At 39.5% G+C, this 15,064-nt stretch overlaps 1 protein-coding gene across 1 annotated transcript; it reads right to left on the bottom strand.

Moving 5' to 3' along the window:
• Positions 1-504: 504 nt before the first annotated feature.
• Positions 505-14,734, bottom strand: kcnk18 (potassium channel, subfamily K, member 18). Its single transcript, XM_029521854.1, has 5 exons — positions 14,587-14,734; positions 14,286-14,495; positions 7,752-8,060; positions 7,370-7,516; positions 505-1,337 (listed from the first exon to the last, which is right to left on the bottom strand). The coding sequence occupies exons 1-5, from the start codon at positions 14,732-14,734 to the stop codon at positions 505-507; spliced, it is 1,647 nt and encodes a 548-aa protein (XP_029377714.1).
• Positions 14,735-15,064: the final 330 nt, after the last annotated feature.

Consider the following 15,064-nt stretch of genomic DNA (forward strand, 5'->3'; position numbering starts at 1 on the left):
TATCCACTGAGCCCTCGCTCATCTGGAAGAACCTGGCATTTATGTGAGAATTATGTTAGATTTTGTTGTAAAGTGAAAACCACCAGAGCTGAACCTAAAGAGCATTTTATTATATTTTTCTTGCAGAAACACAGAGTGCTGAGTGATGAACAAGCATATAATCAGTGTCCCCTATCGTAGGTTATTTTAAAGCAGTATAATTGCTGCCGTACAAATAATAGGCATTGAAATCATTCAATAGTCATTGCCAGGATACTGTAGGTTTGGAGAATTTGGAGAATTCAAAGTTCCTTATGATAGGAATAATTTTGACTATCATGCGCCATAACTGGGAAAAAGCATTTGGTAAATGCAAATTTTTTCTCTTATTGTGCTCATGCTAATAACCAGTACAAAGAATGCTCTGGACAATTTCTTACAGACTCAATTATGGGCAAGTCTTTTCAAACCCAGGACTTTGAGCTTATACAACTCTTGAACATGAGACTAAGATTCTCTAATGACTTAGTCACTTTCATCATTTTTGAAAGTCTCCACATTTCCCCTGCTAATGAACTTGATAAACTGGCGGTAGCAGCTTACTATTCGTGTTTGACTTAACTTAAAAGCCATGGACATAATGGCCATGCCAACAATTATGAAGAGTGAGGTGAGCATGAAGTATTTGGGATGATTGGGTACAATGTCACCAAAACCTATTGTAGTGAGAGTGATGAAGCAGAAGTAGTAGGGGTCAAAACCTGTAAATTCAGTTTCCCACACTGGCAGAATCAAACCGAAGAAGAAAATGTAGGCAAACACAATGAAAAGTATCAACACAAAGGGTACATCCAGCATTTCCATTCTATCCCCTAACCCTGTGAAGTCCCATATAGCATATCCTTTGGGTGGTGGTAGCTGGTTCAACTCTGGGCAGGAGAGGCTCCTAAGCAGTGGGCTCTTTCTGAGTAAATTCTCCCTGGCAAGAATCTTCTCGAAGATCTCTTTGTTGTTCTGGAGCTGGATGGACTGGTGCCGTACATCTGCCTGGCTGTGCAAAACATCCCGAATGTCAAAAGGCTCATGGATCACAACGTCATGTCTGATTACAAAGGTGCCACCATCCATGGCCCAATGGCCCGACTCCGCTGCCCTCTTTTGAGCCCTGCAGCGTGAGCAGGCATGGGAGAGGAGGATTTTGCAGAGAGTGTAAATGTGGACATAGACTCTGGTCATAAGCCTAGCAAGAAAGTCTCCCACGTCAAGAATGACCAGCAGCATGAGAGGGATGCCCATCATGGCATAGAAGACACACACCACCTTACCAGGCAGGGTAACTGGATAGATTTCCCCATACCCTGCAACACAGTAAATGGGCGCTTTAGTAAGTTTAAGACATAAGGATGTTTGTGGCAAACCTTAAAGTATACTGCAGACAGTTTACAAATAGCATTACATCGCTGTTAAAATTGTATTACACCAAGCACTGAGGGCAGTGGTGTATTGTCTAGGTCAGGGGTAGGCAACCTGCAGCTCTTTCATCCCACTGCCTTGGCTCTCTGTGCCTTTGAGAAAATAATGTGTATATAACTAATAAATAATATTTAAGCTATTTAATCTAAATACATTTTATTCTATTGAGGTATTAGTTATTCTATTTTTTTTTTCAAAGTAATAGTTATGATTCTAGAGATTTAGGTGATCTTGCAACATCAAAATGTTTTGGTTTTTTTTATATACAGTTTGTTGATCCCACATTGTTTGTGTCACCTGTTGCTGACAGGCTGGTGACTTATTTTGAGCTCCAGGTAGTTTTTATTTGGTGGGAGCCATGCCCAAATCTCTCTTTTAATGCTGAAGGTTGCCGACCCTGGTCTAGGTGTTAGCATCTCAATACTTTCCATACAAATGGAGGATTAGTCTCACTGCATAAGTTTGACATATGGAGGACCAAAGGGGACAGAATGCGATATAGTAATAAATGTTTAAATAATTACGTAAATGTGCCATTAATTAATTAAAATGGGATATATTATCATTTATTTCTAATTTTAATTACTTAATGACACATTTAAGTAATTATTTGAAGATTTATTTATATATTTCATTCTGTCCCTTTTGGTCCTCCACATTTACATGCTTTACACATTACTGTATACTATACAGTGTGAATGAAGTCTGTTAGGCAGGAGGTAGCTTCTCCATATGTTGTAGGTGAAGATGCTCAAAGTACACGTAATCTTTACGTTTCTTTAAATTGTAGGTTACAACCTTTAACAAATATGTCCAGTATAAAGCTAACATTAAACACTGATATCTGTTTCATATTTACAGCTGTCGATGATTAAGGCGATAACTCTCTACGCATGATTAGTCATACAGCCTGTCAGAGTATGGATTATTGTTCCTGGAAGGATTTACCTTGTTTTTATCCTAATATAACCTGAATGAATTTTTCCTTGCTGTTCACAGATTTTTCAAATAAATGCTCCCTTGGTTTTGATGAAGACTAAAGCTTTCAGCATAGGTCGTGTTTGTCTGGTTAAAGGTAAAAATGTAGTTGATTAGAATGTCCCTCATTCTATATTGATATATTTGTTGAGTAAAAATTCTCTAGTTTCAAGTCTTCTTCAATACAAAATGATGTTCATGTTTTTAGAGATGGTCCCATTGAGAAGAAAACAGAACATAAAGCAGAGGATGAGTTGGGGGTATGGTTACTGTGTGACTGCCACACTGTACCCCACAATCAGATCAGATCCAGCCCTCACTCCTCCTCAGCTCCACTCCTGCAAATATGGGTTCTTCTGGTTTATAAACCAAGATGATAAACTCAAGACCTTAAAATGCCTCTTGCTTTGAGCTATCGTATCTTACCTCCACAAGGATTGTAGAGAGCAGCCACTAGCCATTTTAACAATTTTTTTGGAGTTCATTCAGCCTAATCCCTGGCTCTTTGACAGGTGATTAGCTACACCCAAAGTGTGTTTGAGAAGTGTATATATATATATATATATATAGTGTATAGCACCTACATCATTAGACTGGATAGTGCCTAAATTTGTGACTTTCATAAAATTATTTAAGATTTCTCCATATTCTAAAAGTCACACACTGTCACATACTGTAAAAAATACAAATACATTTGAATGAGTAATTTTCCATTGGAACTTAAATTACCAATTTAACTATTGAGAAGTAGCTAATAATGTAACTCAGAGGAGAGTGGCTCTAAAAACTTCTTGGGAGCTTTTTGCTGTGATGTAAACAACACTCTTCTGAGAGTGCCTTCTCTTCATTGAGCTGTGGACTTCCTGTTGCTGCTAAGCCATTAGCCATTAACTGACTTCCCTTTGCCACTTATCACATATGAAAGTAACAGGCTGACTAATTTATCTTCAAAGGCCCTTACACATAAAATCAAGAAAAGGGAAAACAATGTGTAGATAGTTTAAGTAAAACAGATTAATTAACAAGTTATCTGCAAAATGGAAAACCTATATTAGAATTTTGGCTATGGACCAAAATAATGGACCAACTTACAATTGACCATATATTTCATTTATGTGAAATGTGTATATGTACATGCCTGATATGCTCACAAGTAATTCCTTTGTAGTTCAGGTTAAGTCTCTGTCTATGTTTTACAGTTGGAATCAATGTTTTATCATCTGCTTCTATAGAGATTGGGCAAAGAGTCACAGTATTCTCTGGAGATACAGGAGAAAAGTTCAGTGTCCTTTAAATCATACCAATGGTTCAGTTCACAGGAGGTCAAACAACAGTGTCAGAATCACTGGGCTAAATGTTCGATTTATGGGCAGTCAGGTAATTCTAGAGTGTCAGACTCACTGGGCTAAATGTTCAATTTATGTGTCAGACTCACTGGACTAAATGTTCGATTTATGTGTCAGACTCACTGGACTAAACTCACTGTGCAAATGAAAAACTGAGAAATAGAGAAGACAAAGATGAGATTACTGAAGGCTGGAACACTCACACTGGAGTAAAGACGACCTTTCACAAAGATAATGCACCATATATGCACAAGCAGGAGGGGAGACACAACTCTAAGACATTACAGTCGGAAACAGGAGATGAAAAGGCGTGAAACCTGACATGACATGGGGACAAGTCATAACAAAGTTATGTTATGTTAGTTATCAAGGCACTTTACATGCAGAGCTAGTTTAGAGCAAATGCTTTATTGAATTATTTAAAGAAACCCAACAAATCACTCCATGAAAGTCCACACTTAATCCAACCATAACAGACTTCATGAAGCCTGACACTATCCAGTCTGCATATCTGATAAAAAAAAAAAAAGAGCAGAAAATGAAGCAGCATTTTGCTGTTCTACTCCTATCTGTTGCTTTTGACTATTGAAATACGACCCAGAAACATTACAATTGATCTCTCTCTCAACCTCCTTCTGTGTCCTGTTCCCTCCCTCTCTTGCCCAAGAGTGGCCCAAGAAACAGGAAGGCCCATCAGGAACGTTTCCAATGAGCCATCCCATGCCCAACCTACACCAAACTTAATAGAATATCTATCAAAAAAATGATCGGGAATGAGAACAAATTTAGATGGATTTATCTCTTATCTCTCCACCAAGTTCTGTGCAATTCAGTTCTTCTTGCATTATCCTGTTGACAAATAAACAGACTTCTCACAAGTCCCCGATCTCAAGTATGAATGGTGACTCCATTTGTTTGGGGATGAGTCTCAGGTCACTCTTTGTGTGACTTCTGTGCACTTGAGTCCAGGTTTTTTAATCTGTGGTCTGTGCCTCTCTTTTTAGGACTCCTAGAAGGCTTAAAAAGTTTCTATGTCTCATGACAGCATAACTCTATCTGACTTTCAGTTTTCTACGGTAAAGCTCGTAAGCATTTTAACACTGAAGTAGAACCATATAATTTTAGCTTTTTGAAGTTACAAAAGACAAAATTAGGCTAAAACCTTGTAAAGACTTAACTGTTTATGATTAAAATCCTGATTTTAAAACATTGATGTCAAAATCACCTGGCACGCGACGAAAGAGAAAGCTGTGATTTCAGCTCAACCTACATTTACTTGTAAAACATCATGCTGAGCTATAAGGGCAACTACATCAGAGACAATCTTTGTTCATTTGTTGCTCACACAGCACACAGCCTTCATCTGGATCCACAATACTTTACCGTTTATTTACTTCAACTCCAGAGAGCAACACATTTTTGTAGAGGGAGACTGTCATGTCTAACTGTTTAGTAATAAGCCTTGTTACTGTCTGTGTTGGCTGTTTAGTTTTTCCTCTGTCTTCTTTATTAATTCTTCACAAATGCTTAAAGGCTGTTTCCCAATATGCAAGTACATTCTCTATTGTTAGACCCTGTTTCCACCAGCTTTTAAGTTGCAGTTTGTAAAAAAACAAAACAAAAACTGGTAGAAAACACATGTTGATAGGAGGTGTTAAAATACTGTGCTCAGAATGTGACTATATCTGTATAGCCACATCTAGAGGTGGTTGTGCTTGTATTGTGTATAGATCTTAAGTAGGGTTAAACAAAGTGACATATACGGATGATCTGCTGCCAACTAACAGTACTTTTACAGTTTTCGTTCTGGAGGACTGAGATCTGATCTCCATGAGGGGAATAAATAGGCAAAATCACTGCAAAGACAAGATTGGATCCTTGATTGTCTGAAATGTGTACCATTTGAATTTCAGGGGTGAACAGGGTGATTGATCAGCTCCCAAATGGCCAACTAATTCCTGTCAAATGACAGTGCATCATGATATTTAGAGATTCTAATGCATTAGATCAATTCCTAAAAATGCCAACAAGATGTTTGCTCTAATTACGTGTGAATGGGCATTGGCCCCACAGGGATGGACAGTCAGTGGCCACAAGTTGGCCAGTCCTCAATTATTCCAAATATCCAAAGACAGTTGCCATCTGATAATGAGGGACAAAAGACAGATAAGAAGCTAGGGCAGCTTGAATTTATGAGGGACCTGCTTGTGAGTCTGCCTATCAGTAAGCAACTCAATAATTTCATGTCTGACCTGTGTGCAATTAAGAATATGTTCCAGAGCCAGCAGTTAATTCCTGATTACTTTGATGACTCACTGATCAGTCATCCAGCACATTGGTGATGTCATCCAGCACATTGGTGCTGGATGACATCTGTGCAAGATAAAGTAAAATCTTAAGACCATATTACTTCACATTCTGTATGTGCCTTAATATAAAGGAATACAAAAACAGGACACGATGCACAGATGCACGCATGCTTGCAGTAGTTTAGAAATGGTGTGATTACAGTGTGTGATTACATCTTTTGCCATTGTTTTTTCTCGCCATCATCCACTTACAGTTTGATTCTAGCTGAAAGTAGATATCCACTATTTATCAACCAACACAAGTTAAGAACAGGTCAACTGACAAGGTGGCTAGCTATATAAATTAAAATTATTATTATTAGAAACATGACAGCAGGATCACACGTTACCATTAAACTGTGTCAACGTTTAATTCAGGAACTGATTTTCAAACCACTGCAACAATTATTTTTATTACAAAATGTAGACCTTTGCAAATACATGTAGCATACAGCTGCCATAATTTATACTACTCACCTAGCTCTGCATTGTTAGACTAAAATGGGGAAGTCCTTGCAACTGGTAACAAAACTTTTTCTCCTTAACTTACAACATTTTTCTATTCAGTGTCCAACACACAGCTCATCTTATAGCTCATCAACAACTAGTGGTTTTATGGTTTTAGTTCTTACTGGCTTGTAGAGGGGAAGACATTTTGTATTACCTTATTTTATTTCCTTTTATTTTATTTTTGATTGTATAAAAAAAATCCTTAACAGATAAAAACAGATTTTTACAACATGGAACCTTTTACCTGCTAGAGCCAAACTTTAAATCTGCAGTGCAGGTCCAAGAGTTTACATGGAGCTTGGAGGAACCACATCGCTTGTGGCTTTCTTTAACAGTTAATAGTTATCAGATCTACTATTAATTTAACAATATTGATTGTGCATTAACAGAATTTTAGCTCCATCAAGTTAAGGTTGTTGGGCAAACTACAGTATCAGCACCAGTCAAACATCCACAGTTGACTGCTCTGTACGCATTGACTAAAACACAGCAATATAGCAAGCTTTTTTACCATCTGGCAACGTCAATACATGGGACTGAACACACAGTCATTAGTCCTAAAGTGCACCAAACCACAAGTAACAGACCACAATAATGCATTAGTAAAAACCTCTGAGAAAAGAATGGTATGTCAGTAATCAAACATTTATGTGAATGGGAAAGTGCTACCAAACTTTCAGATGTAAAATAATTCTATAAAAAAAAAAAAAAAAAAATCTTATAATACTGACTTACCAATGGTTGTGAACACTGTGCAGCAGAAGAACATGGAGCCAAAAAAAGTCCACCTTTCAGGTCTCTGGAGCCAGACTGATTTGAAGTTGTATCTCATCTCAGTTTCCACTTGTTCCACTATGTACTGATGCGTGAAGGACGTGTTCTCTGGAGATGAAAATGAAATACTGATGCATGGCACAGAAATTCGAGCTTAGGGTGTGATGGGCTTTTATATTTCTAGATGGATTTGTTTCTTGGTTAACTAACAAGCATGGAAGGACGCACAGCCCCAAACCAATCAAGCTAAATCTAACATAGCATGTCAACTTTAAAAGTCTACATTTCAACGTGAATGAGCTGTGGAAGTTTTGCTACTGCTACTTTATTTACGGCCATTTACCACTCAGATTCTGCACGGTGATGACGATCTGGTCCAGGAACCGGTAGTAGTCCGGCTGGGTGGTGGACTCACTCCCTCCTTCAACATATTTGAACATAAGCGCTCCGAGCGCCGCGTAGGCGACCAGAGACAGGCACAGCAGAAGGTGCGGGAAGAGCCTCCAGAAACGCGCTGTGCACTTTCTGCACTCCGCTTTGGCGCTTATTCCTTTCTTCACTGCCAGCGACATCCTCTTCCTCTCCTTCTTTTGCATCCACTTCTTCCACTGCAGCTCCGACAAGGTGCCGATCGCGACTGTGCGTCCTGCAGCTTGTGTTGCAGCAGTCAGGCATCACGCACTGTGTCTACACCCAGCTCCCTGGGCTGAGACCTCCAGGGAGATCCGTTATTGACTGCAGAATCCATCACTCCCTCTCTGACAGTGTGAGGGCCAGAGGGAGCTGTCATCTCTGGCAGCAGAACCCATCAATTTCTACGTTTTCAAAAGACTCCATTAAAAAAATTCAGTGAATGCACTGAATTCACAAAGAATACAATTTAGAGTAGAAATGGGTGAGTTGATATAATTCTGCTGTCCAGTCAAACCTAGTTCATAGTGAAGGGAAATGCAGTTCTTTTTTGAGAGCCGGCTCTTTTGGTTTGACTCACTAAAAAGAGTTGCTTCTTTCAGCTCCAAGTGGCTCCTTAGATTTTTTTGTTGCTTAAGTGCATTTATTACAAAATAATGTACAATTATCCATCCATCCAACATAACCAATGGCAGATTAACCACAATTTTGTAAAATAACAATGTAAGAATGACACTCTAAAATGTGGTTGAAAACAGTCTGAAACAACTGAAACAGTCCCCTTTAAAAAAAGCACCATTGCCCCTTTAACTGCTGAAAATAAAACAATCTTGCCCCCTAAAAAAACACAATGGGCCAAAAGTTGCTGCAAAACGTTCTAAATTTAGTGAATTACGTGGAAGTCAGAGTTGAACACCAACCTGGGCCTCCCCCTGTAACTATATCCATAACTATCTATAACTATATCTGCATGAAATAGGCCAACACATTTCGGGATGCTTCAACCTTTGACATGTGACTGGCTGTAGGTGAAGTGATTAGTCAAAGTCAAAGTAAACTATTGTCAATCAGACTATACAACAAATTGGACAGCTGAATGAAAGTGCATTTCTCCACGCTCCAGTGTGTTGTTTCTTGTAGAAAATAAGACACTAATTTATCTAGGCAATAATTTGCCAAAAAATGTTTGCGTGGACATACAGTATGCATAGCTGCATGGCACACAAACAAAGTATTGCACAGAGTGCTGAAACAGTTCAGTATGTGTGGGTGCAGCAGTAGCAATTTCATGGTGGCCTGATGGCCTGTGGGAAAAAGCTATTGCTGAGTCACTTAGATCTTAGTACTGCTTTGGACACCATTGACCACAGTATTCTACAAAGGCTGAAACATGATATTGGGATCAAAGGAACCACACTAAGCTAGTTTAAATATAGATTCTCAGACAGATATCAGTTTGCTTATGTTAACAATGGCTCTTCCTCACACACTTTAGTTAATCATGGAGTTCCGCAGGGTTCTGTACCTGGACTAATCCTTTTCACCTTATATATGCTTCCCTTAGACATTATTATTAAAATTTCAGACAATATCAGCACAGCATCAATTTTCACTGTAATGCAGATGATACTCAGTTACACTTGTCAATGGAGCTGAATTAAACTAAACAGCTAATCCAGGCAGTAACATCCTCCATTGGCCTCTCCCACACTCCCCTCAGCTGGTTGCACTCCTACCTCTACAGGCTGCACTCAATTTGTAAATCTTAAATCTTTCACTTCAAAACCCTCCCCAGTCACTACTGGTGTGCCCCAGGGATCTGTCCTGGGGCCCCTTCTCTTTATCATGTATCTTCTTCCCCTTGGTCACATCCTCTGCAAATTCAATGTCCAGCGACACCCAGCTGTACCTTTCCTCTAAACCAAATTCCACACTCCCACCCCCCTCCCTCACCTCTTGTCTCTCTGAATTAAAAACCTGGTTTACCTCAAACTTACTTAAATTAAACTGCAATAGAACTGAAATCCTCCTCCTCAGCACCAAATCCACCCTATCTAAAGTTAACAGTTTCTCTCTCACCATTGACAGCTCCTCAGTTTCCCCCTCCCCTCAGGTAAAGAGTCTGAGTGTTGTACTCGATAGCACACTTTCCTTTCACTCACATATGAACACCATCAACTGCACTGCATATTTCCATCTCTGCAACATAAACAGACTCCGCTCCTCCCTCACCCCCCACATCACCACTATCCATATTCACAGCCTCATCACCTCCCATCTGGACTACGATAATTCTCTCCTCGTCAGCCTCCCTCATAAGTCTCTCCATAAAATCCAACATTTTGTTTTTTTAAAACAGATTTTTGAGCACAGTGTAACACATAAAATTGGTTCGAGGTCAGTGAGCACAACAAGAATTCATACATAAGGTGCGCCAGATTATGAGGCGCACTGCCAATTTTTGAGAAAAATTAAGAATTTTAAGTGGGCCTTACAATGCAAAAAATGCTGTATTATCCATTTTTATCAATTATTTTCAATCAAGGACTAATCCAGCTGAGGGTTTGTTTAACTATCTGTCCAGCAGGCCAGTTTTCAGTTTCATGTAAGTATAATGACCATAATTGGTGAAAGAGGGAGGTTCAGTGACTGTTGGCTTTCTTTATCTAATGTGCAGCACTTGAACAGGCTTAATGTCAGCTCAACATTAGTAAAATAAATATTTTGCTGCTGTTCCTTTTAAAGTAAACACTGAGAAAGTCACCCTGCTCTGGCTTCTGTTCATTACATTACTGTAATAAACCTGCCCAGAACAGGCTTTGTCGGAGGCCAAGCAACATGACAACTCAGTACAAAATCAGACACTTTATTTACTCAGAATAATTTAAAATACAGGGACTACAAAAGGAGGTCAGGGGGAATACGAGAACCTAGACCTCAATTGTAAAACTGTGCATAGGCTCATTATTAAAAGTGTATGTATGTATGCAAGCCAAAGTTTGCGTATGCCAGAAAATATTACAATTTGTGTATGCACACTTATAGCAAACTTTCCTTTATAAATCACAGCCTTGAGTACAAGTGTGCGCAGCTGTGTCGGCTTCATGTCACGCCCTGTACACGCCCATTTTTGGGCAAAGCAAAGCACCTCATGAATACGGTCTTCATATAAAACAAGACTCAAATACAAGTGTTATGTCTTGTTGGAAACAATGGCGGCTGCGAGAACAAAAGGTAAAAAAACGTATTTTTCTGAGGCAGAAGTGGAGACGCTTTGAATGCCCCCTCCTCCTGCTCCTATTCTCTCCCTACTCGACCCAACTTTGTCACGCCCCCCATCTCTCTCTCTCAACCCAACTGGTCAAGGCAGATGGCCACCCCCATGTCGGGTTCTGCCTGAGGTTTCTGCCTCTTAAAGGAAGTTTTTCCTTGCCACTGTCACCAAGTGCTTGCTTAGCAGGAAATTTGTTGGGTCTCTTTAAATAATTTCATAAAGACTTTGATCTAGACCTGCTTAATGATTAAAGTGTCTTCATGTAACTTTGCTATGATTTTGTGTTATACAAATAATTCTGATTTGATTTGATTTGCTTGTCGGTGAGGTGAAGGCCGGAAAAGCCATTATCTTTGGAGGTCACGGCACCGGAATCACCAACCAAAGGAAGCAAAGTGAGTGGCAAGAGGTTGCTGCAGCTGTGAACAGCTGTGGGCGGTCGGGTACAGTCCTGGTAAAGTCCTGTGCTACAAAGGGAGACAATACAAGCAATCAACAATCTGACGGAGGAGTTGAGACAAGTGAGATGTAATGGTTGGAATTGCAGAAATATTCAAAAGCAGTGTGCAAAAAGTAACCTTCAGTTGTCTTTATTATCATCATTGAATTAAATTATTCTGATGACACGGGTCTAACACATAATACGGACTGAAATTAAATGTGTGAAGGGCAATAATAAAAACATAATCGTTGAAGTCAAAGTCAACAGCTCTCACCAGCAACCACAACAGACTGGCCGCTCTGGCCTTTTTCAGACCTCCCTCTTAGGGCTCAGTCACCAGCTGCAGGCAATCAATCAGTTCATCTATGTGCCACACCAGCCAATCAGTTCATGAGTGTTCTGCCCCTGAATGCCTCCCCCCACCACATGTTTGTCACATTATTAAGGAATGACCCCATACCAAAGCAGCCAGTCAGTGAAGAAACACAGTTGTCTCTGGCCCTGGATTCCATGTATCAGCCAAAGCTTTTAAAGGCATAATCAGTCATCAGTGTTTATGTTAATGTGAGTTATTTTGAGATGACCTTGGAAAGAATCATACCAAGGCTGCTAAATCATTTTAAGCACAACACAACACGATAGCTTCAGCATGAGACGTGTACCATGCTGACAGGGAAGAGCTGGTGAACACTGCTTTGTGCTTTGTACAGTTTTCATGGAGTATGGTTGAGTCCCTTTTGTCTTTTGGCTTTAACAATGCATCAAAGTAAAGAATTATTCTGAAAACCCAAGCAGGAACATTCAATTGTTTGAAGTAGTTTAAAAATATTCAGTTTCAGATTGGTTGGGGTTGTAAAACCAGAAGCTGAAGACAGATGTATAACTGTTTGAGGGCATAGGGGCTCAAAGCAACAGCAGCTACAGGCTGTTATTTTAATACTGGACCTCATGGCTGATATTGAAACAAGTCAGATTGTTTCATTTCAATATATTTGGTTTCATTTTTTTCTTTAAATGTGTATGAGTTATCATTTTATCTAAGTCCTAGTAGTGACTTGTGACCCCATGTCAGGTATATGGAGCTAAAACTGGGATGACATGGGATGTAAAGAATCAGCACAAGCAGCCTGTATGTGTTTCATTCGTGCACACCAGAGGATGTTCTTCATCAGGCTGCTCCACAAGATGAACGTCTCCCCCAAGGTTCTGCACAGGGGCAGATCCAGACAGTGAGCTAGGAGGATAGTGTGGGACCTTGTTCTTTTTATTGCTAAGTTAACTTTTTCTTTTTCTGATAACTTATTTTCTCATTTTTAAATTTCCTGTCATATGGCGCTATTACACCGAGTCAAATTACTGTGTATGTTGTTCATTTGGCAAATACCGAGATTCTGATTCTGATACAGGTCTTTGGCTTTTAGTCAGGTTTGAAAGGATAACAAAAGTTTTTGTGCAGTTTTGATGAAACACCACTTGAAAAAGAATAAATTCATTTCCATCCTCAGGCTAATGTTTGTTCATCATTTAAGAGATTCTTTAGAAAATGACCAATGAAAACTACTCAAATGACTTCCGTCTACAGAGACACCCAGAAGCCCAGTTAATGATAAAGGTTTAGAAGGAAAGATTTGATTATAATGAGATGAAATAAAATTCAATTTGAACACAGAAGGCATACAGAGCATTACGTCACACCCTAAATCCATTAACAGGATCTAATTCCAAGTCTTAAGCTAGTCTCTTGACTCCAGTCAAACTGTTTTCCGCTTATAATGTTCTTCCTCTTCTACTAATCAAAGCTTGACTTTGAATAAATGAATGATGTTCACTTTTGGGCTGTCTCAGATTGTAAATTTTTATATTTATGCCCTTGTGCCTTTGTTGGACAGTCAGACAGAAGAGAGAGAGAGAGGAGCTTTGAGTGAACCTTTGGATCTCCTACATTAGCTGCACCTGCTTTTATGTGTACATATTGCTATATACAGTCGTGTAAAAAATTATTAGACCACCCTTGTTTTCTTCAATTTCGTGTTTATTTTAATGCCTGGTACAACTAAAGGTGCATTTGTTTGGACAATTATAATGATAACAACAAAAATAGCTCATAAGAGCTTAATTTAAGAGCTGATATCTACCATTTCCCATGTTTTCTTGATAATAACCAACATCACGTAAGTTCTAGCATCAATAGCTATGGCCAATAGCCAAAAACAGTACTTTTAGGCCTTCTGTGTTTTCCTTTCTGCCTCTTTTAGTCACATGATACACACAGGAGTTAGTACTTGATTGCATAACCATTGTTTTTGATGGCTGCAGCCATGCGTCTTGGCATGCTATCCACCAGCTTCTGACATTGTTCTGCTGTCACAGCAGCCCATTCCTTTTGCACAAATTCAAACAAATTTGCTTTGTTTTTGGGCTTGTGGTTCTCCATTTTGAGTTTGATGATTTTCCACAGGTTTTTCATTGGATTCAGATCTGGTGATTGAGCAGGCCAAGGCATGGTTCAAATGTTCTGGTTCTCCATCCAGGCTTAAACGACCTTGCCGTGTGGCAAGGGGCATTGTCTTGTTGGAAAATCAAGTCGTTCGAGGCCGGAAAAAGTTTTCCAGCTGATGGAAGAAGACTGTTTTCAAGAGTAGCCCTGTACATGACCTGGTTCATTCGCATTTGCCCTGTGCTGTGCCCTGTACTGAAACAACCCCAAATCATCACTGATCCACCCCCATGTTTTACTGTAGGGGCAAGACAGTCTGGTTTGTAGGCTTCTCCAGGCTTCCTCCTAACCAGTAAGTTGGCTGGAGTGGGCATCAACTCAAAATTGGATTCATCACTGAAGAGAACCTTAGCCCAGTCATCAACGGTCCAATCCTTGTAATCCCTAGCAAAGAGTAACCAGGCCTTCTGCTGCCTTTCATTGATGTAGGGCTTCTTCCGTGCCCTGTGTGACTTCAGACCAGCTTCAAGAAGTCACGAAGATTCCTGACACAGGAATGGATAAGTGCACGGTTAGAAAGACGTTTTCTGCCTTGACCAGCTAGCAATTTGTACCATGTTCAGCTTGTTTTTTCTTGGTGTAATGAACAGCTGTCTTGGAGATCTTGATTTTTTTGGCTACCTGTCTCTCACTCATGCCAATTTCCAGCAGTGCCACGATGGCTGCCTTTGTGGCTTCACATAATTCTTCTGTTTTAGGCATTATGTGAGAGCCGACAACTTCTGAGTTGTGCCACAGCTTGAATGTAAGTGGGAAACCACTCCTGGCCTTTGCATGTGCAATGCTGCTGATGACATGAAATGCCCTCTTATATACTCTGGGAATACAATTTAATAATTTTTAATAATTTTAATAATATTTTTTTTTAATTTTAATAATAATTTTTTTAATAATTTTTTCCATGACTGTATATGGATAAGTATGGCTCCATAGTAAACACACTAGTAGATCCAGCAGCCTGTTAAGTCATAGTCCATCATTTTGAACCAATTCTGATATATCAATCCGGTTTAGGATGTTAGCAGTTGGCTA

This window comes from Echeneis naucrates, chromosome 15 (assembly GCF_900963305.1).
Source record: "Echeneis naucrates chromosome 15, fEcheNa1.1, whole genome shotgun sequence".
Taxonomy (NCBI): domain Eukaryota; kingdom Metazoa; phylum Chordata; class Actinopteri; order Carangiformes; family Echeneidae; genus Echeneis; species Echeneis naucrates.

Coding starts and splice junctions, on each gene's coding strand:
- kcnk18 (XM_029521854.1), bottom strand. CDS start 14,734: ATGCCTAAAACAGAAGAATTATGTGAAGCCACAAAGGCAGCCATCGTG. Junction 8,061..14,285: donor AGAAGCCTACAAACCAGACT/GTCTTGCCCCTA, acceptor CTGCAACACAAG/CTGCAGGACGCACAGTCGCG. Junction 7,517..7,751: donor CACCGTGCAGAATCTGAGTG/GTAAATGGCCGT, acceptor TTTCATCTCCAG/AGAACACGTCCTTCACGCAT.